General features: G+C 39.6%; 1 protein-coding gene across 3 annotated transcripts in view; it reads right to left on the reverse strand.

Annotated features, from left to right (window-relative positions):
- CFAP47 (cilia and flagella associated protein 47) overlaps window positions 1–26,419 on the reverse strand; it is a 636,073-nt gene that overhangs the window by 491,162 nt on the left and 118,492 nt on the right. For all 3 annotated transcript variants that reach the window (XM_073358068.1, XM_073358073.1, XM_073358080.1), the window contains 4 exons: window positions 23,793–23,893; window positions 11,911–12,045; window positions 7,229–7,445; window positions 6,138–6,344 (listed from right to left, as the gene is read on the reverse strand). In XM_073358068.1, coding sequence (XP_073214169.1) covers window positions 6,138–6,344; window positions 7,229–7,445; window positions 11,911–12,045; window positions 23,793–23,893 — 660 coding nt within the window. The remainder of the gene's footprint in view (window positions 1–6,137; window positions 6,345–7,228; window positions 7,446–11,910; window positions 12,046–23,792; window positions 23,894–26,419) is intronic.

Genomic DNA, 26,419 nt, shown 5'->3' on the forward strand with positions numbered 1-26,419 from the left:
TCACCACCTCTTCTTCTTGGAAGACTTCCACTCTGAGTCCAACCTATCCCTATGCTTTCCTTGACAGAGACGCCACGGGCTTGAGCAATCCCTCAGCCAGTTTCAAAGTCAATGCAGGGGCAGATTTTGACAACCGCTGGGCACCTGGAACCCAGGGTCAGACTCTGGCTCCAGTCAACTGCTCCATTAGGAAAGCCCACAGGCAAGTCTCCCTCCTGGGTCCACTTCAAAGAGGACCTGCAGATTTCACAGCACTCTGGGGCTTTCCCCTCATCAAGGCAGAACAGATGGCTCATGTGTCCATTGTTCACAGTCAGATGTGCCATGCTTAGCCATGGCAGCCCGCACCACTAGTGACCACTGGGGAAGAGAGCCACTTCTCCCCACAATGTCCCCTAAAGCTGCCCTACTTTAACTAAACCAACCCTGCTAACTAATTACAAATGCTTAAGTGGAGGTTAATCCAAAGAGAGTTGCTCTGACACATACCACAGGTGGTAAAGAAGGAACTGGGGTATGACAACGCAGCTCCACCCTTTAAACCCTCATTAGTATGCACAAGGATTCAGTGGATGTAGTCCTAGTGTATACTGCTGACTACAAAATTCTCTGATGTGTGGATATGCACTTACATGTTCCACAGTTGGCATACAGCTTAGCACTCAAAGAACTAAACTTGCTGCAACTTGTTGACTAGTACAAAAATTTCCTATTTAATTTCAATACAAAAGATGCAAATTGAAATGAGAGAAAGAAAGAGTCGTGAACATAAAAAATATGCTTTTAAATCAGATAGTTACAATTTCAACAGATACAGAACCACCATATTAGCAGAAAAATGCACCTTATCCCATTGTTTGACATGAGATTTAAGGGAGGGGGAAAAGGAAAAGAAAGTGGAGGGGGACTGAAAGCATAATCACAGATGTTGAAGTATATAGTGGAGGGGACAAGGACAGCAGTAATTATCATCAAAAAGTTGTAGCTATGTTTAAGTAGTGATCTTTAATTGGGCTTCCTGAAGTAAGAATGCCTTGCAGCATCTCCCAACATTTGGAGGTCTAGATTGTTTCAACTTGATAGTAGTCTGTTTGCAAGTTTACAAAACTCGCTGTTTAGCCTGCATGAAAACATTTTGGTTAAAGAAGAACTTCCAAAACAAACCAGAAATCCCAAAAGGGAGGCAGGTGGCTTGTGCAGAACCTGAGCTTCCTATGCACCTCCTCTCCAGCTACTCAAGCTCTAGCCTTGCCACAGGATGATTCTCCTATATAAGGCAAAGGCTGTGAACACATTTTGAGACGCATTATGTGATTTTGCTTGGTAAGCAAAAAACTGTAAAAAGGGTGATAATGTGTTTTTGTGCTTCTGCAACATGAGATATTCCATTCAGATAGGTGATATTTTCTTGCCAAGACTAAATAGATAATAGTAGTGAGGGAGGCAACCAGCTGCATCTTCTTCTCTCAAACCAATGTTATCTGGGCTCTAGCAATCACCCGTATTGTCTGTTTCCTAGTGAAGACAAGTTTCCAACAACAAAATGCCAAACAGATGAAACACTTTGTTTTGTAAACCCAAATGGGAGAAATGGGTGGTGGGCCTATCCAAGTGGCAGACTGAGTTCTCTGGGTGGTATGATTACTTAACTCAATAGGTAGATTAAGAATTAAAGGAAGGTAATGTAATTAATGCAAATCAACATAGGTTTATGGAAAATAGATCCTGTCTAACTTTATTTTTGTTTAAATAAGATTACAACTTTGGTTGATAAAGGGAATAGCAATAATATACTTAGGCTTTTCTAAAGCGCTTGACCTAGTACAACACAACATTTTGATTAAAAAACTAAAACTATATAAAATCAACATGCAACATACTAAATGCATTAGAAACTGGCTAACTAATAAGTCTCAAAATGTAATTTTAAATGGGGAATGGTAATCAAGAGGATGTGTTTCCAGTGGGTTCCCACAGGGATTGGTTCCTAGCCCTACACTAGTTAAAATTTTTATCAATAACCGGGAAGAAAACATAAAATCATCACTGATCAAGTTTGCAGATGACAAAAAACTGAGCAAGTGGTAAATAATGAAGACAACAGGTCACTGATTTAGAATGCTCTAAATTGCTCGGTTAACTGAGCCCAAGTAAACAGAATGTATTTTAATATGGCTAAATATAAATGTATACATCTAGTAATAAAAACACAGGCCATACTTACAGGATGGAGGATTCTATCCTACAAAGCAGTGACTGAAAAAGAGTTGAGGGTCATGGGGGATAATTAGCTGAACATGAGCTCCGCGTGTGATACTATGGTCAAAAGGACTAGTGGGATCCCTGGATGCATAAACAAGACAATTTCAAATAGGAGGAGGGAGGTTATTTTACCTCTCTCTATTCGACACTGGCATGACACTTGCTGGAATACTGTGTCCAGTTCTAGTGTCCACAATTCAAGAAGGATGTTGATAAACTGAAAAAAGTTCAGAGAAGAGCCAGGAGAATAATTAAAGGATTTTAAAATATGCTGTACAGTGATAGATTAAGCTCATCCAGTCTATTTAGCTTAACAAAGAGAAGGTTAAGGGGTGACTTGAATGCAATCCATAAGAACCTACATAGAGAACATATATTAAATAATGGGCTCTTCAATCTAGCAGAGAAGAGTATAACACAATCCAATGGCTGGAAGTTGAAGCTAGACAAATTCAGACCGGAAACAAGGTGTAAATGTTTAATGGTGAGAGTAATTAACCATTGCAATAATTTACCAAGGATCATGGAGCATTCTCCAGCACTGGCAATTTTAAAATCAAGATTGGATGGTTTTCTAAAAGATATGCTCTAGGAATTAGTTTGGGAATTCTATGGCCTGTATTATACCGGGGGTCAGACTAGAGGATCACAATGGTCCCTTTAGGCCTTTGAATCTATCACACTAGTGACTGCAGGGTAACTATTTCTCTGTTTTTGCCCTCCCCTCTCTGTGTTAGCTTTCTGGCAGCTTTGCACTTGCATTGTAAAACTGGATTCTTCTAAACAAGCTGAGGCCAAATCCCAACAATACTGACATTATACCAGTTGAGAATGGGAGGAAGTATAAAGAGAAGAACATTGGCTTAGTTCTCCTGAACTTAGTTGAGGAGTCACTTCAGAGTACTACTGTACAGTTCAGAATCTTGGTATAACATTAGAAGACTAAATATCAGCAGGATCAGAGATGGTTTTTACGGCCTGTGATGAAATTTTCCAGCAGGGGAAAAAAAACCCAATTAGAGACATGATCACACCTGTGCTATAACTCATGGATTACCTCCTGGCCAGAGAGGTCTGAGCTACATGATGGTCCATTAGATACCCTGGCCTTACAAGCAGGCTGAGGGAGCAACTGCAGAGAAGGCAAGACTCTCCTGCAGGGGAAAGCCCAGAAGTTTAGGGCTTTCTGTGGCTTGAGAGCAGAGTCACAGGAGTACATCTAACTCCTGTAGTGGACTCCTGGAACAAGGGTCCAGTATTCCAGAAGAGGAACAGGGAAAAGAAGGGACCCATAGGGAACAAGGTGTGTCCTATACCAGATTGGAATTTTTTACAATTCAATATAACAGTGAGATAAATGTTACTGTAGAAGCAGATTTTTTTCCACGCTACTGATCCCAAGAATATTGACACTTTTACAAGGAAGCCACATCTCACCTCAGAAATTCCAGTTTTACATTATCAGCCTAGGGCTCAAGGATACTTCAGTTTGTCCACAGTGAAGCGTTTCTCATTTTGGTTTCCAAACTGCTTTGCTTAAAAACAAAACCCCACACTTTTCCTTTTAAAAGGAAGAATTGTTTAAAGTCCTTTCCTTCCATCTAAAACAGAAGGCTATCACATTTGGAATTGAACAGCTTTATCAAAACTTCTAATCAGGGTAACTTTATAATCTAGTTTTATGGCTGATTCAAGGTTTTTATATATATTATATATATATATACACACACACACACACACACACACACAGTGGCCAATTGCCGGCACTACTATGATGGGTCTCGTGCTTTCTCTTCTTGGTGGGGGGGGGGGAGTTCAGGGCACCATTTCTTGCCCCTGAACTGGGGTATTAACTGCCCCATTAGTGTCCTAGAGGAGGGGAGTGGAGTGGGAGGGACTGAGGCCCGCCCTCTACTCCAGGTCCCAGCCCAGGGGCCCTAGGGATAACAGTAAACCACTAGAACTAGCGGTTCCTTCCCCTGGGCTACTTCCCTCTCCTGCCCTTCAGCTTGTGAGGCTTCCTGCACAAATCAGGTGCCCCCTTACCTAGGGACTTGGTCTTCTTAGCCCACCACAGCACTTCTCCAAATTCTCCTCTGCTTCCCTCCAAACTGCTCTCTGCTCCAACACCAATCCACTCAGCTTCAACTCCTCCTCTTGTCTGATTGAAGCAGGGAGTTTTTATCATGTGACTGGCTTCAGGTGCTTTAATTAATGTATAGCAAACTTTCTTCCCTCTATAGGGAATAAGGCTCCCTTCTAACACTCTCCTGCTGCCCTCTGGCCATGCTGTATCACAAAATATTTTATATATATATTTTGTGATATATAGAGGGAAGAAAGTTTGCTATAAATTAATTAAAGCACCTGAAGCTACACACACACACACACACACACACCTTGGGGCAATGAGCCAATTCTATTAATTTATATTGGGCAATTTCTATGTGAGAGGAACTTCCATTTCAACCAATATGGCCTAAAAATCCTATGTATAAATCTGGGCAGGTTGCCTTCAGTGCAAGAATTGTTCTTTAACTTGAAGCATCGAAACACAAACCATCCATGTCAGTGTCAGAGCCAGAAGAATCCAAGCCCAAAATAATGCTGTAACGATCACAAGAATCGATAGTACTAAAATTTAATGATGTTACTGTCTGCCAACAGTTACAGTACTGGAAATCTCACTTACGGGTGCAGGCCTGGATACTTTGCAACCACTTAGACAACTGTGCAGCTTAGCTCTCATCAGCTCTCATGAGCCAAGAGATTAAGAAGACAGGAAAGGTAAGTAAATATAGTAGCTCTATGCTAATAAACAGCTGATTGCTGGTTTTAAAAAAAAATCTGTGCTTTAGCTCAAAGGCTAGAATATAAAGAAGCTTTACTGGGAAGAGGATGAAAAACTCTAAGTCTAGTTTACTAAAGCCTCCTGACTCCTTGTTCAGAGAGATTTTCACAGGGCTTTTCATTTTAAATTCCTTTCAGTGTGTTTCAACATCTCTAATATTGTGAATAGTAATCAGCTGAGGTTATCTTATTATGTAACCTGCTTCTCATTGCAAAGTAAAGCACTATACATTTTCATTAATGTGCTGTATAACTTTAATTCACTTTATAGGAGTAAATTTGATAGGTCTTAGTTTAGGATCAGGGATGAACTTGCCTATTTTTCTTGCAGCAGAGTTGTGCTCTGTTAACAATCAAGAGGAAACACAAAGCATTCATAGAATGTTTTGCATTCATTGTGTCCAAACTCTACATAGTGGTATATGTGTCTCAGATCATCCTGACGTCAAAATTTGATACGACCTCAAATTCTCTTAACAAAAATGTTTTAATCTAAGGCATCAAACAACAACATAATGAAGTAGTAGCACTGGTTCTGCGATTCATGAGATTGAGAGTCAAGTTATCCATAAAGTCGCAGGATCTGTGCTCTCTCGAATATAAGAAGAAAGCTTCATAAAGTTCCTCTCTTCAAGTTCTCAGTCCTCTTTCCATTGATTTTTCAATTGGGTGATATGATGTGGCCTGCATCCTAGGAGAAATAACCTGACAATGTTCTAAAGATGGATCAGGTTTTTTAAAAATGACAGATATCACCGTCATGTCAGAAACAAAATTAGTTCCTCATCTTTAGAGTGGTTATTTAACATTTCATAACATGCCATCACCAAGCTTCAGAGATTACATCACTACCAAGTTCATTGTAATTTATCATAAATATCACACTTTTAATCACATGAACCAAAAAACAGTGTAAAAATACAACTAAGAAAAAGCATATTATTCCTTGGGAAAGGTATTTAAACTACTTAAACACAACCAGGGAAACATAAGCAAAAAAAACAAAACAAAAACCCTTATCTTACTTGAGGAAAGTAAGCATTGTAGAATGCTGCCAGTGGAGCTGGACTACTCGTTCAATAGGATCAGAGGGCAATGACTGGCTCGAAGTAATTCCAGGTAGCAACTGTCCGCTCAGATGGAGTAGCATGTCATAAACAGTCTTCGTATCTTTGCCAAGGTTTTGTTTAAAAACTTTATCAGATGAAGTCATCTGGATTTTACACACATCACTAAATGCAGGGGGGGAGAGGGGGGAGAGAAAAACTTCTCTTTATTGTTTTAAATATATTAAAACAGACGAGTTAAAAATAACTATTGTACTATTAACTGTGGTGAATTAATTAATAAACTATTATGGAAAGGTCTGAGGAATGGATTGTGAAAAATACAGTACTTCTTGATTTCTGTACAGATGTTATGACAACGTAAGATTTTTGATTTGGTTAGACTATTTAATAAAACTGAGTCTGTGCTAGTCACCATTACCATTCAAGTACAATTCAAATACAATTTCATTTTCACCCTGTATAAAAACCTACACATTTGGGAACCAACCAAATGAGAGAATGCCTTTTTCTTTCAGTACTATCAAACAGCTAGGACTAACTCAGGTAATTCATATAACTGCTGATAGACATCAGGTTCAAGGGACTGGTGACAAGACTCTACATACTGGAATTTGCTTCCCCTGTTGCTCATCAATCAATTTGTTGACCTTGTGGGCAGGAGGAAAGGCACAAAACTATTCATTTACATGGCTTTGCCTTGAGATAGTGGTGACTGTCAGAAACTGGGTTCATTTTGGGATCAGACTCAATTTCAGCTGTAATAAGCACTGTATATGGTTTTAATGTTGTACTTGCTCTCAGAGCCTCTTGTTTGGGAACATTTTATAAATGGAAAAAACAAAAAACAGACCTTTATGTTTTACAATGTATAAAAAGTTTGACTAATTAAAAATATCTTTGGATTTCTCCATTTAATTAGTCAGTTGCATATTAAAAGTAACTTGGTCATAAACATGGGTCATCCAAGAATGTTTCTAGTGATGGAACACACATTGGTATGATGCAGCATTTTCCTAGGAAACATCTAAGAAAAAAATTACAATTACCGTCTTAGTGAGTGGGGAATAGAAATAGGATTAGGTCCCTTAGACCAACCAAAGAGAGTGAACCAGTTCTGAACCGCAGTTATCACTTTCTGAAAGAAGATGTATTCCTCTCGGTCTTCGTCAGGAAAAAGCGATAGTTGAAATTTATTCTCTCTCTCCTGACTTTGGCTGTCAGCTTCATCCTTCATCCTTTCATTTTCAAGCATATTTTCCAACTCTGAATAATACAAAAAGTATTCCAAATTTCCTTATCCATTTTCCAGTACAAAAACAGCACTTTTTAAAACACTAATCTTATTGAGACAGCAAAGAAATAAAATACAGGGATCATATGAACAGTTACTTATATTAATTATTCCTGACAAGTGACAAGATATAATTTTTGGAAACAGCAAACCTTGCATTTCTGGGTCCTATTTTTATTTAGAAAACGAGAAATAGTTATTTCAATCAGAAAAAGATAAATACAGATCATTCAAACTTGGCATATGAAATCATGGGCAGTAATCCTGCCAAAATATTATTAGAAGTGGTTCCAATAAGGATTGATTACAAACCTTGTTCAGGCAAGTTCCATACCCCAGTGATATAGAAATGCACAACTGGCTAAGTTACCTTTGTCCAAATTATCAGGTACTGTATAAGCCTCTGATATTGGAAGAGGCTTGTTTGTACTATCAGTTTATTGTGTATTATCATTGCCCCCACCTCCCAAAAAAACCTGATATGGTTGAATACTATATTGCATATTATCACTATATGTCTAAACTATAACAAATTAGGAAATACAAAGTTAAGGATTAGAAGTTTGTCAAATCAAGCACTCTGATGTTAGAAAATGCATTGCTCATGCAACCTTAATTTGGCCCCCTTGTGCATATGTATTGTGATACAGCCTTCAACTTACATGCAGAAGTGATTACCTGTGAAACATCTGGAGCAAGTGACTTGCTCAGCATCACATAGGAACTCTGATTCTACCACTGACTGTACCACAAAGTCTCCAATACCTTAACCATGAGACCATTCTTTCTTTTCCTGCAAACCCCCACCTCATTCACTACATAGCTTCCAACTTCTGCAACAATGAGGCAGAGGTCCTACTTAACACAGATTCCTTCACTACTGTGACTGAGGAACCTCTTTGTGCCCACTGGCAGAGGGCACAGAGTTTTACAGCAATCCTCTTGGTCAATTATATGCACAATAATTCACCAAATGAGGGCATGTAAGTTCTCTACTGAGAGCCAATAGCCCACTGGTCATCATAATCATTGTGTAATGTATGTACAGATAATATTTAAGAAGTTATGTACCTAAAATGAAAATTAAGTTCTTGACATTAAAGCAGGTTATCAGGAAGTGACATACCTTGTACAGATTCTGTTCAGGGAGAGGGTGTTAGACACTAATCTCTCTGTCTGCTCATTGTGCATCTCATGATATATCAGGGCTTGCAAAGAATCACACAGTATCCTTTAAGTAGGGGATAAGCTGGCAGCATGTTTTGTCTCATGAAAAATGGATTTCAGCCAGGTCTGGCTGAAAAATGCTAGTAGGACTTTGGGGAGAGCTTTAGTTACAAACATCTAGGTTTTAAAATGAGTGTATGATTTTATTGTATATGTAAATATTTGTTTCCAATATATAGATCCATAGATATTTAGGTCAGAACTGACCATTATGATCATCTAGTCTGACCTCCTGCACAACGCAGGCCACAGAATTTCACCCACCCACTCCTGCGAAAAACCTCTCACCTATGTCTGAGCTATTGAAGTCCTCAAATTGTGGTTTAAAGACTTCAAGGAGCAGAGAATCCTCCAGCAAGTGACCCGTGCCCCATGCTACAGAGGAAGGCGAAAAACCTCCAGGGCCTCTTCCAATCTGCCCTGGAGGGAAATTCCTTCCCGACCCCAAATATGGCAATCAGCTAAACCCTGAGCATATGGGCAAGATTCACCAGCCAGATACTACAGAAAATTCTTTCCTGGGTAACTCAGATCCCACCCCATCTAACATCCCATCACAGGCCATTGGGCCTATTTACCATGAATATTTAATTACCAAAACCGTGTTATCCCATCATACCATCTCCTCCATAAACGTATCAAGTTGAATCTTAAAGCCAGATAGATCTTTTGCCCAATATTCTCTCTCTCTACCTACTTGCTATGATTTGAATCTCTTCTCTTTGTTAAATAGAGTTTTGTTTGTTTTCACTATAAACACATCTAATTGCTGTGTGTTAAATAGAGCAGTGGCCTGAGGTGAAGCTAGTAAGCTGAAGTGCGCTGCTTCTTTGAGAGCAGCAAATCTGTAAATACTGTGCGTGTACAGCAGAACAGAGGCAGGACACTCCAGGGCAGGACGCTCATAGTGCTCAAGTGCTGAAGCATATCTAGCACTAATCTGCACAGCGGAGTGCTTGTGTTGCCTGTAGGACCAGGGAGCTGTCCCCCAGCAGGCACAGACAAGGCTTCCCCACGTTAAGGGTAGGTGGTAACAAAGTGTCTCACACCCGTAGGCACCCCCAGAAAGCATCACGACTACACAGCCTAATTCATCCCCAGAGTACCACCCATCCTGTGCTCTGTGTAAAAAATAGTATGGGATCACATAATTAAAGACCATATCTTAAAGCATACATATGAAGGGACCAAAGTAAGATTGCATGGACAATGTTCATTCTGGCATTTCCTAACTTGAGAGTGCTTGATTTGTCTACATTTTAATCCTTAACATTGTATTTCCTGCTCTTTTATGGTTTAGTTTATGGATGAGAGCAATCTTAACTAACATTAAATGAAGTTGTTTATGTATTTCCTCTGCTTTTTTAATAGAAAGAATATTTTATATATGTACTTTTAAATAATAAAGCCTTTACACATTTTGTTGCCTCCTATGTATATTTTGTTGTCATTGTAGTCTTTGTGAAACTCCATACTACACCACTCCCTGTTAACTGAAAAGTAATTAAACTATTCAAACAAAACATTTTACTGGAACTTCAGTGTCTTTTTTTTTTTTAAATTGTGTAACACAAGACTATGACTCAGAGATCTAGAATTTCCTATTTCTTTTAAAAGGTGAATATTCAGAAAGTACCAGATCCAAATTTGGAAGGATCAGATAAACAAACAAACAATCTAAAGGAATAGAGCTGGAATTTTGTAGCTTATTTTCAGGTTATCCTTTTTGAGGAAAGTAAACAATAACCTTCTGAAAAGAACCAGTGTGCCCTTATCCCAGTACAAACCCAAAGGAGCACAGGAGGAGCTGAACCAAACCCTGTCTGCTTTCCTTACAGCTCCTCCTGGGACCCTTCTTTGTAACAATGTGATGGGAGTCTAAGAGAAATCAATTATTAAAGGCAGGTGTTGCCATGACAACAGTGACCCTTCCCAAGTACATAAATGAACCGGAGGGAGTGATGAGTGGCTAAATATCTCTGACGTTTCAATGTTTCAGGCAGCAGCAGGGGAAGGAACCATGCATTGTGGGGGTGAAGGGAAGGGGAAACCAGGCTTTTCCCATGTTTTAAGTCTTTCCAAATTTCCTAAGAAACCAACAGCATACCAACCCAAAATACATACTGGAGATCATTCCACACACATTTATTTGTGTCTGACACCTGGTTCAAAATTTCCCATGGCATGTTTACAAAAAAGAGTTCCAAAAAAAGGTGAGACCCTGAGGTACAGGCCTTGCAAAAAAGAAAATTTTGATGCAACTTTAATTGCTGTGAGACTACAGTAGATACTGTCTTTGCTACACTAATTACTACAGTGTTTACATTTCTTAAAAAGCATTTTATCATCATCATAATTTTGGTCTTCACATTTTTACGAATAACCCATTTAGACTTTCACTGTGCAGGATATTAATATTCATTGTGTGTGGTTTTTGTTTTGATTTTTCAATCTAAACTGGTTTTATAATTGCTTACAGTTTAAAAAGGGAAATAGTCATGTCAGCTGATTCCTCTTTTTAAAACCTTGTGTTAGCTATGTGATGAGGATCTACTGTATTGCAAATTCCCTTTCCATTGGGGAGTTCTATCAGAATTTCTCTTCCTTAGACAATGGTAGCATGGTCACCTTAAAAAGGACCAGATTCCACCACTCTTATGCATACTGAGTATTAATTTGTTCCTGGAATAGTCTCACTCATTTTAGTGGGATGGGTCCAGTCATATGATATTACCCTACATGAGTAAGAATAGCATAATCTTGCCCAGAGTTTGTGACCAGTTATTGGCACAGTAGAATCCAACCACAGGTTGGGTCCACCCACAACAAGGTTAAAACTCAGTGACTATGGCAGCTAATTTTTGCCCCCCTCAACAATCTAGTCAGGCACAAGGCTGTTATCCTGTAATCAGTTCAGTACAGGAGGAAAGGGGGTTTGCTGCATGAATGAGACTCCTAGACACGCTGTGTAACCAGTTTGTAACCAGTAACCAATTCCAATATGTATTTCCCCTCTGTGTTCATGTCCTCCAGACATTCTATCCTCTGCTCAGATGGGATGGGATAGTTTCCCAGACATTCACAGGCTACACTCATTGTCAGGCAGCATAGCAGATAAGACATTTTTCTTTAAAAAATTTAAACACGGCAATAGTAAGCAGAAATACTGTTACAGAGATCTATATTTTTAAATATTAATTGCTGTTTTACCTGAAGAAGAGCCTTCATAGGCTGAGTTAGTGACTGCACAGAGGGAACTGGAGGAAGTACTATGGGACAGTGATCCTGGAGTGTAACAGGGATGCAAAACAGCTTCTCCATTGTTGCAGATTATCCCATTATGGTCTATAAAATACAGATTTTGAGCTGAAGTTTGATTAAAATGCACAATAAAAGACATTATCTTACTGGCTGTGTATTAATGGTTCACATACACAGTTATCTGCTATTAAATCTTGGTTTCTTTTGCAGCTCAGTTTATCGGGTAACACTTACAGTTTGGCTGATGATAACATGGCACTTCTCTAAACAGTAACTGAAGAAAGAAATATGTGCAATTTTCCCCCCAGCTATAATCTGTACTTCTCAGGTCTGGGCACCTGCTGAAGAAACCCCAGAGGAGCATTCCCAAATCTAAAGCTCTTAGCCAGGAACCAAGTCCCCTTTTAAGGCATGTCTGACTCCAGCTCCTCATTCAGTAGGTCTCAGTGTTTCATAGTCAGCCTTTTCAAAGCACTACCAATCCCACACATTTCACAAAACAAATTAAAAAGCAGCATCTACAGACCCCTCAAATCTGTTGAGATGAGCACAGGAGTAACAACACTGCAATGTAATCCATGTTCTCTGAAAATACTCAGTATTTTTTTAAAATCCAAAGATACCATTTCTCAGTACAGTCTTACTCTCCACTGCTGCAGGGGGAAAAGAGGCTACTAGCAGGGATATAGGCAATTGGGAAGTAGTGAAAGATTACCAGCAGGTGAGGTTGAGATAACGTATGAAGTGTTAGGATATAGATATTCAGGCCTGTCTGTAAAGGCCTATACTCTAAGAATTTAGGTGTATTCTAATCACTTGGCTAGTTAGAGGTAGAAAAGAAAGAATCAAAATCACTGTCTGCCAGTGTAAGGTCCTTCTCTTACTGTGACAGTCTGAGGCCCTGTTCTTAAGCTAAGGCCTTTGGCTAAGCAGCAGAGGCAGCCATAAGCTAGGAAGCGATCGGTCACCTCCTCACATTCCAAACTAGTCACATTGAAATAAGGTGCTATTGGGCTGTTAGGAATACAATCCTGTCCTGATAGTGCCTATCACCTCCAGAGAAAGGGAAGTGCTTAAAAGATGTAAAAGGAAACTTAGTTTGATAGCATCCTGTCTGGCAAGAACTCACTTATCAATAGCTGGGATGTGAAATCCTCACTTCTGTACTGTTTTGTCATTATAGTTCCCACTTTGCTATTGTTTGTCTGTATAATCTCTGTCTGGTTCTGTGATTGTTCCTGTCTGCTGTATAATTAATTTTGCTGGGTGTAAACTAATTAAGGTGGTGGGATATAATTGGTTATGTAATCATGTTACAATATGTTAGGATTGGTTAGTTAAATTTCAGGAAAATGATTGGGTAAGGTATAGCTAAGCAGAACTCAAGTTTTACTATATAGTTTGCAGTCAATCAGGAAGTGAGTGGGTGTGGGAAATGGGAACAAGGAATGGGGATGGGGAAATTGGAATCATGTTTGGCTAAGGGCAGGAATGGGAACAGGGACACAGGTGTAAGGCTCTGTGGTATCAGACCTAGAAAGGGGGACACAAAGGAAGGAAACTGGAATCATGCTTGCTGGAAGTTTACCCCAATAAACATCGAATTGTTTGCACCTTTGGACTTCGGGTATTGTTGTTCTCTGTTTATGAGAGAAGGACCAGGGAAGTAAGTGGGTGAAGGAATAAGCCCCCTAACATCTTGGTACCGGTGACTTGGATGCATTGCATCGGATAGGTGAGTGGCAGCCTGTAAGTCCCCCGCGCAGCTACTTGGAGGGGGTATAGCGAACTCTCATGATGGTAGTTGCGGGTTCTGGCAAGCCAGGGTAAAGGATTTTTTGGATAAATGGATAAGGAAGAACCAGGGCCCATACCAGGTGCAGGGGTCACCCTGGGATGAGATTAAGAAGGAAATGGAGGAAGTGTTAGGGGACCCAGAGGGATGGGGGGTGGCTGAGGAGCCCACCCTCCTTGGTATATGGGTTGTGGAAGAAGGTCCCTGCCCATGGGGACTGAATGCCTTCCAAGGAAAGGAGGCACTTCAGTCTGCTTGTGAGAGGTTTGAAGTAAGGGCAGCATTATGGGAAGCTGCCAGTAATCTTTCAAGTTTGGTGCTGCTTCAGCAAGGGCTGCTGAAGGGTTGTAAATTAGTTAGGGATAGTGAAAGATGATTTAGCACAACAGGGTTTCAAGTCAAAAGCAGAGTTAACAGACTACCTTTAGAGACTGGAGCTGGGACTTGGTCCTGAGGGAGTGAAGAAAAAGAAGGGGAAGAAAAAAAAGTTTCAGAGTGCAAAATGGCAGGGTTTGCAGGAGCAGGTAACAACCCCCACTCTTCTCCCAGAGCCAGAATGAGAACCTGGGGTAAGGGTTCCCAACTGTTTCAACCCAGGGAGCCTACTCTTGGCTCAGAACGAACTATATCCTTTTCTTCTTTTCCGTCTTCTTTTCCTCGGTTTACTTCATTTGCTGCTGGTAGCCTATACTTTAAACTGACCTGACAGGCTTAATTGGTTTCTTTCCACCTCTCCCCCTGCCTTTCCACACTTTTGTTTTTCTGAAGTTTAAATGGAGGGTACTTTGGATACTTATGTGAGATGTTTTTGGTTATTTTGGACAAAGTATGACGGAGGTCTGCTGCATTCCACTGGAATTTTTGGAGTAAAAGATCCATGGGCATCCATGGAGACAAATGTTTTACTGCCTCTTTGAACAGTCTCAAGGTAAAGACTTTACTAAAGCTTTTGATGCTGTCTCACATGACCTTCTCATAAACAAACTAGGGAAATGCAACCTAGATATAGCTACTATAAGGTGGGTGCAGAACTGGTTGGAAAACCATTCCCAGAGGGTAGTTATCTGTGGTTCACAGTCATGCTGGAAGGGCATAACAAGTGGGGTCCTGCAGGGATCGGTTCTGGGTCTGGTTCTGGTCAATATCTTCATCAATGATTTTGATAATGGCATAGAGAGCACACTTACAAAGTATGCAGACGATACCAAGCTGGGAGGGGTTGCAAGTGCTTTGGAGGATAGGATTAAAATTCAAAATGATCTGGACAAACTGGAGGAACAGTCTGAAGTAAATAGGATAAAATTCAATAAGGACAAATGCAAAGTATTCCATTTAGGAAAGAACAATCAGTTGCACACATACAAAATGGGAAATGACTGCCTAGGAAGGAGTACCGCAAAAAGGAATCTGGGGGTCATAGTGAATCACAAGCTAAATGAGTCAACAGTGTAAGGCTGTTGCAAAAAAAGCAAACATCCTTCTGGGATGTATTAGTAGGAGTGTTGTAAACAAGACATGATAAGTAATTCTTCCGCTCTACTCTGCGCTGATTAGGTCTCAACTGGGGTATTGTGTCTAGTTCAGGGCGCCACATTTCAGGATGGATGGGGACAAATTCGAGAGAGTCCAGAGAAGAGTGATAAAAATTATTAAAGGTCTGAAAAACATGACCTATGAGGGGAGATTGAAAAAAATGGGTTTGTTTAGTCTGGAAAAGAGAAGACAGAGAGGACATGACAACAATTTTCAAGTATGTAAAAGACCGTTACAAGGAGGAGGAAGAAAAAAAATTCTTAACCTCTGAGGATAGGACAAGAAGCAAGGGCTTAAACTGCAGCAAAGGAGGTTCAGATTGGACATTAGAAAAAACTTCCTAACTGGAAGTTAGGAATAAATTGCTTAGGGAGGTTGTGAATCTCCATCATTGGAGATTCTTAAGAGCAGGTTAGACAAAAACTTGTCAGGGATGGTCTAGATCGGGGCGGGGATTTTTTTTGGCCCAAGGGCCACATCGGGTTTCCAAAATTGTATGGAGGGCCAGTTAGGGGAGGCTGTGCCTCCCCTAACAGCCAGGCATGGGCCGGCCCCTGACCCCTATCCAACCCCCACTGCTTCTCGCCTGCTGACAGCCCCCCCGGGAATCCTGCCCCATCAACCATCCCCTTCTCCTGTCATTCCTGACTTCCCCCCCCACCCCATCCAATCCCTCCTGTCATTCCTGACTCCCCCCCCACCCCACGGAACCCTTACCCCCATTCAACCCCCCTGTTCCCTGCCCTCTGACCGCCCTGACCCCTATCCACAGCCCCACCCCCTGACTACCCCCTTGAACTCCCCTGCCCTCTATCCAACCCCCCCGCTCCCTGCCCCCTTACCGCGCTGCCTGGAGCACCGCTGGATGGCGGCACTACAGCCACGCCCCCCAGAGCACTGGGTCAGGCCACGGCTCTGCAGCTGTGCTGCCCGGCCACCCAGAGCATTGCACCAGCAGCATGGTAAGCTGAGGCTGCGGGGGAGGGGGAACAGCAAGGGAGGGGCCAGGGGCTAGCCTCCCAGGCAAGGAGCTCAGGGGCCGGGCAGGAGGTTCCCAAGGGCTGGATATGGTCCACGGGCCGTAGTTTGCCCACCTCTGATCTAGATAATACTTAGTCCTGCAACTAGTGCAGGGGACTGGACTAGATGACCTCTCAAGGTTCCTTCCAGTTCTATGATTCTATGAAGTAGAACTGCAGAGGGAGTTGGTTGACTTGTCAGGCCTGGAAATTTAGGGCATGTAGCTTCAGTCTTGCACAGCAATTCCTGCTTTAGGCCCCAATCCACCAAAGGACATGTTTCACTTTAAGAATGTGAACAATCTCATTCTTTATATTTTGTACAGTTAAAGTCTTAGGGGCAACTAGTATCTGTTCTGAATGTCTTGAAAATTTTTATAAAAAACTTTCTTTGAGACTTAAAGGGAGCTAAAAAATGGGACTTCTCACATGCTTAACATTAAGCAAGTGCTGAAGTCCTTTGCTGGTTTGGGGCTATTAATGTTGGGTCATTATCAGTTACATTCCCCATAAGTGTCCTCTGTGTTCAGTCAGGGACCAGATGGAAAATCATACCCAGTTTAACAATTTTAATTTCTTTGGCTCCTACATTTATAATAGTTAATGTCCAAATCTAACCTTGTGTGAAATTCTGTGCTTGGGAAAAACTGGAGTCATTTAAGTCTTTAGTCAGAAACAGTGATTATTAAAGTTGTTCAAGACTTTCAGAACAGATAATAGTGGGCCTTTGAGACTTTAGCTGAAAAAAAAATTAAAGCCATGAGGATTTGTTGTTTTGGACTTGTAAAGGGGTTTGCATCAAAAATAAGCCTTGCCAAGAGACACTAGTGCTACCTCAACTATGAAGGACTGCAGTTCTCAATCAGAAGAACCATGAGGTGATCACAAAAGAATTTGAACCTGAGAGCTCAATTTAGCTACCATTAAAGTCAATGAAAATACCCATATTAGCTTCGTTACATTGTTGATAGTTACCTCGTTCTGAAAAGGCCTAAAGATTAGACTAGCATTCTTTTAAAGTTATTTTCCTTTAACATATTAAAAATTCCATAAAAAATGTAAATGACCCCAGTAAGTCAAATTAGTAGTTTGCCAAAAAAGATAAAAGTAAAACAAGCTAAGCTGAACTAAAAGGTTTTACATCAAGTAAGGAAAGCAGAAGACATATGTAGGACTCAAGAATGACTGACTGTTCTATACACCTTTGAAGAAAAAAAATGAACAGATTTCAAATTACATTAAATACTCAATGGATAAGAGCAGGAGTACAGTCATATCCACTGGAAGGCAAAATACACTATGCTGGGCAGGGCAAAGTGGCTCAACATACTAGTTTCTCTTTGGTTTAATGCCTGTAACAGTTTTATCACTCTTGAAGTGACTGCCATCTGAGTCAGCACCAGTTTAATCAATTAATCCTGCAGCCCTTTGAAAAACATAAATAGGTATTTTTACCCCATTGGAATTGCACATACTATATATGTCACACAATTGCAATTTATGAGAAAAACATTTTACAATCTTAAACATCAGAACAAGTTAAGGGAGATATACAGAGTCAAATATACAGTGTGAACAGTATAGTACAACAATGCATTTATCTAGTAATAGGGTAGATAGTCTTTCCAAGCATGCTCTATTACAGAACAAAATACAGGTTTCAAATAGAAGACTCCATTTAAAAAAAAAATCACAGCATCAATCCTGCAACTGACTACAATGAAATTGTAAAAGAGGACCACCAATCTCTCCCTGTAGCACAGTAAAACAAAATTTCTTTAAGGTACTGTTTCAATGGTACCTCGCACCAGTCAGGTTAAAAACATATAGAGATTGTATAGGAATAAATGTTGGAGAATTGTGGTGAAAGAGGAGATTTTATGTATGTATGGTGAACGTGTCCAGTGAGAGAGTATTAGAATGCAGTCGGTAGGGCTTCCTAGTGGAAATAGTCACACAAGTGAGCATACTTTAAAAAAGCAGACTTTAACAAACGCAGAGAACTGGTAGGTTAGGACTCAGGGAAAGAAAATCTAAGGGATAAAGGAATGGCAGCTTCTCAAAGACAAAACATTAAAGGCAAAAGACAGCTCTGCAATGACCTGAAAGTCAAAAAGGAATTCGACAAGAAATGGAAACCTGGACGAATTGCTGAGAATGAATATAAAAGTATAGCACAAGCATGTAGTAACAAAATCAGAAAGGCTAAGGCACAAAATGGAGTTACACTCAGCAAGGCACATAAAAGGCAATAAGAGGAGGCTGTACAAATACATTAGGAGCAACAGAAAGCCAAAGGAAAGTGTACATCCTCTACTTATCCAGAAGAAGAGCTAATAATTGATGGCATCAAAAAGACTGAGGTGTTTAAGGTCTATTTTGCTTCAGTCTTCACTAAAAAGATTAATGGTGAGTAGATACAGTATTAATATAAATACTAACAACAAAGGGGAAGGAACACAAGCCAAAATATGGAAAAAACAGGTTAAAGAATATTTAGATAAATTAGATGTATTCTGGTTGGCAGGGCTTGATGAAATTCATCCCACAGTATATAAGGAACTAATTGAAGCAATCTTGGAATCATTAGCAATTATCTTTGAGAACTCAGAGGATGGGTGAGGTCTCAGACAACAAGAGTACGGCAAACATAATGGCTATCTTTAAAAAGGACCCTGGGAATTATCGACCCATCAGCCTAACTTCAATACCTGGAACAAATTATTAAACAATCAATTTGTAAGGATCTAGAGGATAATAGGGTTATAAGGAACAGTCAGCCTAGATTTTTCAGGAACATATCATGCCAAACCTTCTTTGACAAAGTTACCAGCCTAGTGGATGGAGGGGGGAAGCAATAGACACTATATATATTGATTTTAGTAAGGTTTTTGACACAGTCCCACATTATATTTTCATAAGCAAATTAGTGAAATGTTCTCTAGATAAAATTATTATGAAATGGGTGTACAACTGGTTGAAAGACCATACTCAAAGAGTAGTTATCAATGGTTTCTGTCAGACTCGGTGAGAGTATGTAGTGGGGTCCCGCAGGGGTCTGTCCTGGGTCCAGTACTATGCAATGTTTTCATAATGACTTGGATAATGGAGTGGAGACCAGGCTTAAAAGATTTGAGGATCTGGGAGGGGTTGTGAGGACTTCAGAGGACAGGATTAGAATTCAAAATGGCCTTAACAGACTGAAGTATTGGTCTGAAATCAACAAGATGAAATTCAACAAAGGCAAGTGAAAAGTACTTTACTTCGGAAGATAAAATCAAATGCAGAACTATAAAATGGGAAATAACTGGTTAGCTGGTAGTGCTGCTGCTAAGAGTCTGGGGTTATAGTGGATCACTGACTGAGTATGAGTCATCTATGTGATGCAGATGGATGCATCATTCTGGGGTGCACTAACAGCAGTAGTATGTGTAAAACATGGGAGGTAATTGTCCTGCTCTATTTGGCATTAGTGAGGCCTCAGCTGGAGTACTGTGTCCACTTCTGGGTTCCACATTTTAAGAAAGATGTAGGCAAACTGGAGAGAGCCCAGATAACAGCAATAAAAATGATGAAATGTTTAGAAAACCTGACATATGAGGAAAGGTTGAAAAATGGGTATGTTATTCTTGAGAAAAGAAGATTGAAGTGGGGGACCCGAGAACAGTCTTCTGATATGGCAAGGGCTGTTATAAACAGGACCACGATCATCAGTGGTCTCATATCCACTAAAGGTAGGACAAGAAGTAATGGGCTTCATCTACAGCAAGGGAGATTTAGGTTAGATAATAGGAAAAACTTTTTAACAATAAGGGTAGTTAAGCACTGGAATAGGCTTCCAAGGGAGGCTGTGAAATTCCCATCATTGAAATTTTTTAAGAATGGATTGGACAAACATCTGTCAAGGATGGTCTAGGTTCACTCAATCCTGCCTCAGAACCATGGACTGGACTTGATGACCTCCCAAGGACCCTTCTAGCCCTCCATTTCTCTGATTCTATGAAAAGAAAATGAATTAATCTGTCATCTGTTAGTAACTGCTTGGCTATTGATAGCATTTCATTGGAAAAAGAAAATATAGTCCAACTGTAGAAGAATGGCTAAAAAAACCATGGGTAGTTATGGTAAAATGCACACCCCATTTACATGCCCAGAAAAATAAACAGAGGCCAAAAAGATACTTAGATATTTGGCTAACCTTTACTCAGTACTCAAACAAAGCACATTCACCTGCAAAAACACGAGCACACGTGTCCAATTTTTTTTAATAGTAACATTTGATAGACATGCCAGATCTGTTAAATATGTGTAATCAGAAATTTCATTCCATTTAACAAAAATCAAAAGAAGATAAATGCCATAGAAGTATGCTCACTGTGTAATATGCTAATACCTTGTCAAATAGAGAGATCTGATGACCATATTTATGTATAATGTCTCTTTAAACACAAGCTCACTGCTGTAATTATTGTTTAGTTTCTTGTATTTACATGACAAGGCTTTGTAAACCTGTTAAAAAACCTGTACATAAATAAATAGTTTTAAAATGCTACTGAATGCATTCATTTTAATATATTGTATAATTTCATTGTAATGACATCTTTATCGCATATAACTTGTTTATAAGCAATATTTTGTGCATTTTTTTTACTCCAAGTGTAAATAAGTATGAAAGAAGAGTTTCGTACTAATTATGTAAAAACTTTATACTGAAGAGCTATTATAAAGTGGTTGTCACATGGGACCTCCAGGATATAACATTGCCAGTAGTGAAATTCTGCAACATTAGAACACAGCTCTTCGAAATCCTGCACCTTGTTTCCTCTTATCAAAGAAAAATGCTGAGGACTCCTGTGCAATGATTGTCTAACAGACAGGATAACTGTATGGAAACCAGTGTACAATGTCCAGTGAAAAGGCATTCAGTACTGTCTGTCCAGGGGATCAACTGGCAGAGTAACACATGGCAATTATCACTGTGGATTAAAAATGTCACTAGCCTGTGGTTGCAGGTGTTTATTAGGCCTTCAAATAATGTCATTTTACACATTCTCACAGGGACACATTTTGCTGTGTCCCTGACTGGATGGCCCGATCATGTGGGACCAGATTTAGGCACACACAATTTGCCTGGTTGAAATAGGCAGCTTTGAAGGATGGCTGTTGTGGAGTGATAGTGCTGGGCTCTGGTGAGCCGCTGCAAGTGATCTCTTTTGACAGAGCTATGCCTTGGGGCTTACGCATTAGCAGTCATCACTGGGAAAGATAAGCAGCAGCCCATAAACGGGTTTAAGGACCTGGCAAAGGGCCTCATCTCTCTTCCCATTAAGCTAGTCACCTTTCTAAAGGTTCTACAGGCCACCGATACTTAGGTGGGAACAAAGTGGCTACAAGGAATGAATACAGCAGCCCGAGTTCAACCCCCCTCAAGCCCAGGGGAAACCAGCTTTTCAGATCTAACAGAGCTCCCTTCTAGTCTCATGAAGGAAAACAAAATCTGCAGTCACTGAAGACTCTGCAGGGTCCATGCAGCTACTTATTCCGGATTCTTGCAGGATTCCAAGGCATGTGAATAAATTCTGATCATCAGTTGAGTCCTATGGGCAACTGAGTATCCTCCTTACTGGGATCATTTTTGAGGTTTTACTCAATTCTATCTGATTCAGCTTCAAACCTCCATCAGGATAAGAAAAACTACAGATACAAATTAGGGTTGTCAATTAATCGCAGTTAACGCACGCAATTAACTCAAGAAAATTAATCGTGATTAATCGCAGTTTTAATTCACTGTTAAACAATGGAATACCAATTGAAATGTATTAAATATTTTTGAATGTTTTCTACATTTTCAAATATATTGATTTCAATTACAACACAGAATACAAAGTGTACAGTGCTCACTTTATACTATGATTTTGATTACAAATATTTACATTGTAAAATTGATAAAAGAAATAGTATTTTTCAGTTCATCTCATACAAGTACTGTAGTGCAATCTCTACCATGAAAGTGCAATTTATTTATCTTTTTGTAAAATAACTGCACTCAAAAACAAAATAATGTAAAACTTCAGAGCAGTGGTGGGTGACCTGCAGCCTGTCAGGATAATCCACTGGCCTCCAGACCATTTATTTATATTTGCACGGCCGCACACAGCTCCCACTGGCCACGGTTCGCCATTCCCAGCCAATATATTCTGTGTTGTAATTGAAAATCAACATATTTGAAAATGTAGAAAACATCCAAAAATATTTAAATAAATGGTATTCTATTGTTGTTTAACAGCACAACTAATTGTGCAATTAATCCCAATTAATTTTTTTAATTGCATAACTAATCATGATTAATTTTTTTAATCACTTGACAGCCCTAACACAAATGAATAGCGCTGAATGGTCCCAAAAAAATCACAGACACAGATCATGTTATTTTGTTTTTCCTAGAATTAGCAACCTGCTCTTGTTAATCTGAGGAATGTAAGGACCCCAATCCTGCAAATTACAACATGCGGCCCTGGCCTCTGTACATTCACAGACAGCCCCACTGATATCCAATGGGGTTCTCACAGGTAGAGCACTCTGCTTCCCCATTGTTATTTACAGGATTGGACCCAAGTAATAAACTGAACAATAGAGTCACACTGTGGTCACAGTAGAATTTATCTTAGCTTAATTTTTATCATGTTACAAACATAAACCTGCTGATGAATTGTTTGGAGCAGGTTCTGAAAGTAATTTTGCCACTGCACACATTCTAGTTGCCTGCCTTATCTTGACCCTTCTGCAAAGATAATTTCAATGGTTGTAACCGGATTCTAAAGCATAGACATCCCCTTTAAGTAAGAAAGATCCATCCATGTAAGTTTGGCTTATTTTACACTAATCAATCTGATGTCTTCCAGTATTTTCACAGTATTCCAGATACATTTGAACAAAACGCTACAAAAAAAATCTCATGCCTTTTCCAGAATCTCAAAAATACTGACCACCCTTCCAACTATTATATAATTACTCTGTAATAACTTTACCATTCAATCATGCTGCTTTCTTCTGTGCTGTTTTTTCGTAACTAGTCCAATTGTAGGTGGCACAGAAACTGCCTATCAACCATAGCTCTCTGTCAGCCTAATTTAAATTAATTTATTTTCCTCCATGTAGTTATGTTATCTTTTCTACTCTTACTCCACTATTAGCACAATTATTCTAAAAGTTGTAGGCTTGTCATACATTTTTCAATAAATATCCAACTTATTTTGTCCCCCTACTTTCAGTAAGAACAAGCCTGAATCTGTATGAATCCCAACACATTATAAAAATCTCATTATGAGTTATGTTACTTCTAAGTACCAAGTAAAAATACTTCCTTAATTAAATAAGTAGCTCTGATCATGATAAAAAATATAGACAGACTATTGTAGTTAATATAATTACAATGTAATAACATAATTAAAAAGATTAAGTGAGGAAATGTTCACTACCCTTACCACTTCTCAAGATAATTTGCTGGTCTGTGCAGTGGAATGCCAGGTATGGATATACAGTAAGAAGGCAGTTCTCTGCTGTGGCAGCAACCTGAAGCGAGAACCTGGGGAGATCAGAAGGGAGGAGAGAAGTATGTCTTTTAATATATAAAAAATAATCTTTCAATATTTTCTATTAATATGGCTGTTCTTCTGTTAAATTTCTCAAATATTTCACAGTCAAGCTTTTTTTATGGTCACCTGAATTTTTAAGATTGCCTCTGATTTAGCTGTTGTATGGTGAACAATAAAGTAAACGCAGATATTAAGGTAACAGTAACCAACACTAAAAAGAAGATATGCAGCCAATTTCCGCTCTCTTGTACAGTGGTGCAGTCAGTAGGGTTGCACTGCTGTGAGAGCACAATTTGGAAAGTTTGTGTATATCAATAACCCACAAACAGTGAAGACTGATACAATAGTGGTTCTCTCTTATCTGGCACATTCCACTCTGAACATGAATGTGTCATGAAAGTCTAAGGGGTAGAAAGGATTTATTGAAATAAGTGAACTGCGTCCATCTGAAAACAAAAATAATTAAAATTAGAGTTGATATTTATGAGCATACTAAAGGAGGTTGCTGTCTTGCAAAATAGATTATGCAATTTTTGACACTGGAGAGAGTTTATCACACCTCAAAGAACTCAGTAAAAACAAAATAAATAAACAAAAGAAAAAAATGGGAGAAAAGTGTCAAATACTCAGCTGTCATCTACTCGACTGTCTTGAATCCATGAAGCCAGAGGGCTAGAGAAAGTTGCATATGAAGGCCTATAGTTTCACTTCCCTTTTCCTGCACTATTACATGCACTTTTTCTACTTTATGTAAAATTGATAATAATTTCATCCGATAACACTTTTACAGTATGTTAACACACAGGGAACATATACTACACAAACAGATCTTATACTGTCAAAAAGTAAAAGTTTTTAGAAAGTGATCAAGTTACAGGTCTGAAGCTATAAACACTTGGTACCACTGATCATGTAAATTTGTGACTTTTTTCCCATGAAGGTACGTTATAAATAGTAGGTGAACATAACTAATTTATTGTTTGTGTTTGTAATGGAGCATAATCAAATCATATTAAAAAGTCTAGGTGTTTTATTTGAAAATAAGGTAAACATCCTCCTAGCAAGTGTGGAATTACTATATATGGTATATCACTCACTCAGTGGAATCAGTTTTTAAACGCTTAATAAAACAAAATCAAAACGTATGTGTTATCTGAATGAACCATTAGTGGTTCACTCATTTTCATTAAACCAATCCTGAGATTCTGTAATACTTTATTTAGGGAAACAGAACACCAACTGAAAAAATATCTATGCTTTTTTATTTTGTCCTAAAGACTTTCAGGCAATTTGTTTCAGTGAATACAAATACATGAGTGACATATTTTGCATTAAAGTAGCTGAATTGTGACTGACAGGGACATTGGAGATGTCATAGTAGAGCATCAATCAAGCATCCTGTCTCCAACAGCATTCAGTGGCAGATGCAGACTGTCTGTCAGCCATGAAAGGTTTCTAAAAGGACAGATAGCCCAAAGACATCAGGATCTTCCTGACGGAAAGCTTTTTATCATCATCGTCTGGGGTGGATTTTACAGAATACAGGAAGAAATGGCATCACCTGTTCAGGGCAATGAGAACAAGACTGTTTCAAAATCAATAAGGGCAAGGAACATAAAGGTTCAGATGCTTTAAAAGATCCTGAAGGGCCAAAGGGATCCTAGAGTGCAGCAAACAGAACAACTCTGATTAGATGCAGAGCCTGTGTAATTGGCGTGGAGAGGGGGGGAAATAAGATGTTCCATGTAAGCTCTGTGGGATAACAATTGTCCTTTCAATTCATTTGCACACAGTGCCAAGTAAAGTGAGGCCCTTATTGGACTTGGTCATTTTACTACTACTGCAACACAATAATAATGTCCAATGACAGACATCATGTTTTCACATGATGTGCAAGATTTAATGCTTGTGCTGTATATGCACTTAAAAGTCAATGGATATTTACCAGGGATATATCTACACAGCCCATGGCGGCAAGTCACAGAGCCCGGGTCAAACATCTCAGGCTCCACCTGCGGTTCTAAGAACTGTCGTGTAGATGTTGTGGCTCTGGCTAAAGCTCAGGCTCTGATGCCCACCCCCTTCCGTAGGCTATAGGGCTCTAGCCTCTTGACCCAGGCTCTGAGACTCATTGCTCCCTGCTGTGGATATGTAGCCTAGAAGGTTCCAGGGCTCATTCATACTTCCCAAGAGTAAGGATCCATGCAGGCAAAATGTCAAAAATAGGATTGGTCCATAACCCACAGAGACTCCAAAGGCCCTGCTGTGGAAACAGGTAGGACATGACAGATGGAAGGAGAAAGAATTGGAAGTTGAGGACATGAAGGCAGGGACCTAACTACTGTGATCTTCCTTCTCATTAAACTTATTCAGCTACCCATCATGCAGGCTTTTGTTAGATACTTTTGCTATCCTAGAGCAGACCACTCACTCATTCACCTGATCTAGCATGTAAGATATTATGCAGTACACACAGCTGGAAAGCCATAGATAATGTGGGATAAACAGCATTCTGT

The sequence above is a fragment of the Lepidochelys kempii genome, chromosome 1, assembly GCF_965140265.1.
Source record: "Lepidochelys kempii isolate rLepKem1 chromosome 1, rLepKem1.hap2, whole genome shotgun sequence".
Classification (NCBI taxonomy): domain Eukaryota; kingdom Metazoa; phylum Chordata; order Testudines; family Cheloniidae; genus Lepidochelys; species Lepidochelys kempii.